Genomic DNA, 5816 nt, shown 5'->3' on the forward strand with positions numbered 1-5816 from the left:
AGAAACACCCAGATCGAATTACCGTTTTATAACCGGCCGGAAAGGTTTGAAAAATTAGGCTACAGTCTTTCGCACGCCGACTTCTTTTAATACAGGACTGTATCTAAAACTACGCGTCCCAAAGTATAGAAAGTACCCCTTTGAACAAAATGATATTCTATAATTGCCCTCACGCACGACTATAGGATCAATTTGAAGCAATCTAATAAATTTCGACAGAACATTAAGAGTGCCGTTGCACGATATATTGGTTTATTTTATCTTTGGATCCTTTACAATGATAAATAAACGATACAATATACAAACTTTACAAAACTATAGCTAATAAAGATACAGACCATTTAAATTCAGTACTTAATGAGTAACAGCACCGTTTGAATAGACAAATATATTCGCTAATAAAGAATAGTTTCTTTAACAGAAAATGTCCAACGCTGAAACTGTTTATCACTTCACACATTCCGTTATCATTATACGAAAGCATAACTATTTATGTAGGAGAGTAGCATAAATACTCCAGTTTAGTGCATTTTGACTTATGACTACGTGCCATAAGGCACATCTTAAAATTAAATGACTTGGTGATCACACTTTTCACGGCGAGTTAATTGCTTTTTAAACATTAAAAATAGGAACGACTTATTTATTAACATTCTTATCTTGAACATCCTAAATCTAACTTAATTGCATTTCTCATCCTCGCAGACGTCAAAAATACAAACGGTTATAACCTAAATCTTCGCAATAAACTCTTCAGATACGAGCGGAAGATAGAAAACCTTTTATGTTTAATCGAGGCGCCCCAACGCGGACGCGCTCTGGCTTTTAATTTCCTATTTGAGTAATCCATTTATGAACAACACGTCTCTAATAAATGCAGGCATGGCAGACTGCACTTGGAGAACAAATTAACAGAACAGCATGGAATTCCATTATGAGTTCATAAACGACATCTAAGGAGCTCATATTGACTACTTATGCTTTCAAATTTCGCAATAACACCTATATTAAGCTTTAATAATATAATATATCACCTGATATGACTGTAGAGAGCTTTATAGCTAATGATATACAATCTTGAATGCTTTAAAATAATGTTGGGTACAATCTAAGTTACATTTTTAAGTATCCATGGGACAAATTTAGATATTCGCGTACATACACCCGGTAAATTTGCTTCGGCACATCCTATTCCCCATGATATAATACCCGCTAGAAAATATCTTCCGTCCTTTCCTTTAACTTGTAATGGACCTCCTGAATCTCCCTGACACGAATCCTGTCCTCCCGTTTCGTGGCCGGCGCAGAGAAATATATCAGGAATAAATTCGTGTCTTCCGGCTCGTAAAAACATGCTTTTACAGCGGTCGTTGCTAACGATGGGCACTTGTACCTAAAAAACAATTTCAATTTTTAGAGAAAGTAGGAATAAAATCACAAAATCTTAAATTATAACCATCAGTATGAGCAATATTTTTCAATAAATGTTCGCCATTCCTCATGGACTTCTAAAAATTTCGTTATAAAAAGGAAATTAAAATGTTACGATAGGGAGAAACATATTTTCGTACAGACGAAAAGAATTATTTCAATTATTTCATTTCAGATTAAAATCTCTTTGTTTGTTTTTATTATTGTGAATTTCATTTTAACAGCGTACGCGTTGAGCTTAGTTAATTGATACAGTAATACAAGACGTGCACTAACTATATCATTACAAAGTTACTCACAAATCGGTCTGCAACAGATTAGTAATTTTTTTCTTTATTTTTAACATTATTTCATTTACGCCCTTTTGCTTTGCGGTTAAAATCATTAGGCAAAATTTTCGATTTTGTAGGTTTATGGTCTATTCTTTCTTTCTCAAATACGTTTTAGATGTTGAAATTTCTGCGTGTAATTTTCATTTTATTTTACATGCTCTATTTTTATATGTAGACTAAAACATGGCGCGTCTATTGTGTTAAATGTTAGATGCACTGTTTATTTCTTAAGTTTTGTAACATTCTGAAGCATGATATAGACTAGATTTATGAGAAGTTTACGTGTAGAAATTTAACAGGACAAGTTGACGTAAATCTTGTTTAAAATGCTGTGCATCATCTTCACAATGTTTTAAAAGTTAACACCAGGCGGCACGTCCAACATTTAATACAAAAGATTGCATTCTTTTAAATATAGAAAATACATTACACGCGCTTTAAGCTTTTTACGTGTATTTCTACAAGTAGAAATTACATGTAGGTACTTTACATGTCGAAATTTGATCGTCTAACAGGGGAGGAGATGGCGTGCAGCGAGTAGGTGCGTGATTGTTGTGGTTCTGCAAATCGTTATTCTTTAAAACTGGAATCGCTGATAAATGTTATCTTCTATAGAAAAAAAGCGCAATCATTGGCCTCGGTGCTTTATAAGCTGCATACAATATGGTGAACACAAGACAACAAAAAAAGAACTACACGGATCTCAAGGAGGCGATTTTTGAGGTCGGTATCAACAAAACTCCACAACTGCAAAATATCTACAGCACGAACTGTTTAAATAATAAAACTAACTAAACAATTTGCAACTTGGAAAATAATTAATTAATTAAAAAAATTAAGAACGCGCATTGAAAATTTTGAAGAATACTCCAAAAGAAATTTTGTGTGAGTGTTCGGTATAGAAGAGATACCTAATGAAACCTTACTGCATAAAGAGTTATCAATTTTTAACGCAAACTTCATAACAACATACAACAATGCGACATCGACGGATGTCACAGAATCGGTAAACAAATAAATGCATCGCCTGAAAAACCTGAACATAATATTATCAAATTGATTAAGAACTCCCTTGATGCAAAGAAAACGTTTAAAGGTGGCTACTTTAGTAATAAAATAAGATTTGACCAAACTGAATTACTGAAGACGTTGTAATGATTGTAATTGTAATTGTAATGATGTAATGATTTATTTTCTCCATTACGACGCATTATTATTGCTTACGGTTTATTACTTGTTGAAAGACCCCCGTATCGTTTAAGGCGATTTGATAGAAGGCTCCATCTATTGATGGAATTTTACCGCGCCGATTGCCAGGGCCTTGATTTGTCGGCGCCGATTCTCATATTTCTTTTTCCTTTATAAGCCAAAGCACGTCAGTTAAAAAATTTCCGCGAAGTTATTTCACGTTCCACTTTCATGAAATAACTTTCAGCATGTAAAATCGGTTTTAGGCCCATGAATCAAAGTAGGCGTACTATTGCAAGTTTCCATCTAACAAGCACAAAGTTAAACGGGAACTACAGTCATTATATATTAATCTCGAAAACCAGAAGGTATGAAACAAGCTAAAACACTAAATGTAAACAATAAACAAAACCTGAAAGCATGTATGAAAGGAAAACTTTCCAATATTTATATTTCGCATATACGATGAACCAACTTCCCGATTTGGGTACATAAAAAGAAAATTGCTTACCTCTTGCAAAACTGAAGGCAACGTTCCACCTTCGCTAAGCCTTCCCCATCCTGTTACGGTAGCGTTTTCTCCTATAAGGAGATCATCAGACGCGGGGAGACAAATCGGAGAAATATGCGGAGCAAATTCCAAGGATTTGTCAAGCTTCACAAGAGCTAAGTCGTATTCGTAAGTGAAAAAGTTATATTTGGGATGAACTATTTTCTTAGCAATTCCACGTTCAACATACGGCAGATCCTCTTGCACACTTGAAAAGTCGTATTCTCCAACTCGAATGCGTATTTGCGATGTTAATAAACTGAAAGTAAGATGTTTAATCTATTTAGTATTTACTTGGGATAACTTTCTCGATTTAAGGGCAGAAAGAAACTTGAAAAGGTAAACAAAAACATTAATATGTCACTTTTCAAGTTACGTGTACCTTTCTTAACAGAGATCAAAATTATTTCAGAATGACAAACTTGATTTGGACAAGCATAATGCAAAGTTGAAATTGTCTTAACAACACTTTTTCTTTTTATATTATCCTGAGTTTTCATGTAAATTTACAGCCTGACCTAAACACATGGCTCTGAATAGCTCCTCTCCAAGATTTTTTCAACATTTTAGCATATCTTGTTATCTTCAATATGGGAACGTCAAAGGCACTATGCGTTGTGGCAGAATAAAAAAATACAATAAGAACAGTATGTTCAGTTGACAAAAAGATTACTTCGAGTTTTGATTAATTGAAAATTAATTGGTATAGGTAGTCGTTTTCATATGTATAGCTCCGTAGAGCAGGTGAATAATATTCAAAGGTGCAATAAAGCAGGTCGATAGACAAGAATTGGTATTTTTCTCGGTAATTTGAATTTAAATATTCTTACGGAAAGAATTCAGTTTTAGCAACTCAATTTATTTGTATTGCATTAAAGATGAGATCGCAATTTGAAAATAAAATAGATGAGAATTCATTTTTGAAATGAAATATATATTCCATTTCCCTTGAGCGGTCTGCAAATCAACATTCCTCATTGGTCAAATAACGAAATATCAATAAATGCTCTTGACAACTGTCAGTAATTTTCAAGTAGTGAGGCAATAACTTACTCCGTTGTTCAATGCCACATTAATTAATAAGTTGACAACAATAGCTATCAAAAAGTGCGGTTGCGTCCTCGTAATTTTCATTTGACTTGAGTTAGGGCCAAATTGTGTTTCACTGCAATTTTAACTATTATTACAGGTGGAATTTATATGTATAATTATACCGGGTGATTCATTAGAAGTGGGGACAATTTGAATTTCCCGCAAATCAAAACAAGTTAAAAAGTAATCGTAAACGATTTACATAAAGCGCATTTCCACTTGCATTCATTTCCCATTTGTAAGATGCAACTTATGTTAAAATCGTAAAAATCCGATCACAAATATGAAAGATAGCGTTGCACATGGGCAATCCATTTTTGCCGTGTTTCTTCAAGTTCAGTTTATGAGAAGAATTTCATTTCAATGCTTTTTTAAATAAGAAAGTTGGAACTGCGCATGCGCAAACCTAAATTTTGAAACTAATGTTAGATTTTCCTTTGTTCCAAGCGCCTAAATATCAAATTTCACTTAAATGCTTCCATAGATAAAAAAGTTGGCACTGCGCATGCGCAAAACCAAATTTTGAAGCTGGCGTTTGATTTTCCTTTATTCCAAGTGGTCATGTATCAAATTCCATTTAAATACTTTTATAATTAAAAAAGTTTGCAATTCGGTTTACAAATGGCCGAGATGCGAAAAGGGCACTGTGAATTTTGAATCGATTCGACTCAACTTTTGGCATTGCGTATTATATGGCTAAAGCTATGCCCATATTGAATTTCATGCAATTCAGTTAATAACCAACGGAGATGTAAAAGCGATCGGACATTTCTAAACCGAATTGCAAACTTTTTTAATTATAAAAGTATTTAAATGGAATTTGATACATGACCACTTGGAATAAAGGAAAATCAAACGCCAGCTTCAAAATTTGGTTTTGCGCATGCGCAGTGCCAACTTTTTTATCTATGGAAGCATTTAAGTGAAATTTGATATTTAGGCGCTTGGAACAAAGGAAAATCTAACATTAGTTTCAAAATTTAGGTTTGCGCATGCGCAGTTCCAACTTTCTTATTTAAAAAAGCATTGAAATGAAATTCTTCTCATAAACTGAACTTGAAGAAACACGGCAAAAATGGATTGCCCATGTGCAACGCTATCTTTCATATTTGTGATCGGATTTTTACGATTTTAACATAAGTTGCATCTTACAAATGGGAAATGAATGCAAGTGGAAATGCGCTTTATGTAAATCGTTTACGATTACTTTTTAACTTGTTTTG

At 33.6% G+C, this 5816-nt stretch overlaps 1 protein-coding gene across 1 annotated transcript; it reads right to left on the minus strand.

The window, feature by feature from the left end:
* Positions 1–257: 257 nt before the first annotated feature.
* LOC116163132 (serine proteinase stubble-like) lies at positions 258–4029 on the minus strand. Its single transcript, XM_031476981.1, has 3 exons — positions 4012–4029; positions 3463–3780; positions 258–1393 (listed from the first exon to the last, which is right to left on the minus strand). The coding sequence occupies exons 1-3, from the start codon at positions 4027–4029 to the stop codon at positions 1109–1111; spliced, it is 621 nt and encodes a 206-aa protein (XP_031332841.1). The 3' UTR covers positions 258–1108.
* Between the last annotated feature and the right edge of the window lie 1787 nt (positions 4030–5816).

This window comes from Photinus pyralis, unplaced genomic scaffold (genome assembly GCF_008802855.1).
Source record: "Photinus pyralis isolate 1611_PpyrPB1 unplaced genomic scaffold, Ppyr1.3 Ppyr1.4_LG2, whole genome shotgun sequence".
Classification (NCBI taxonomy): domain Eukaryota; kingdom Metazoa; phylum Arthropoda; class Insecta; order Coleoptera; family Lampyridae; genus Photinus; species Photinus pyralis.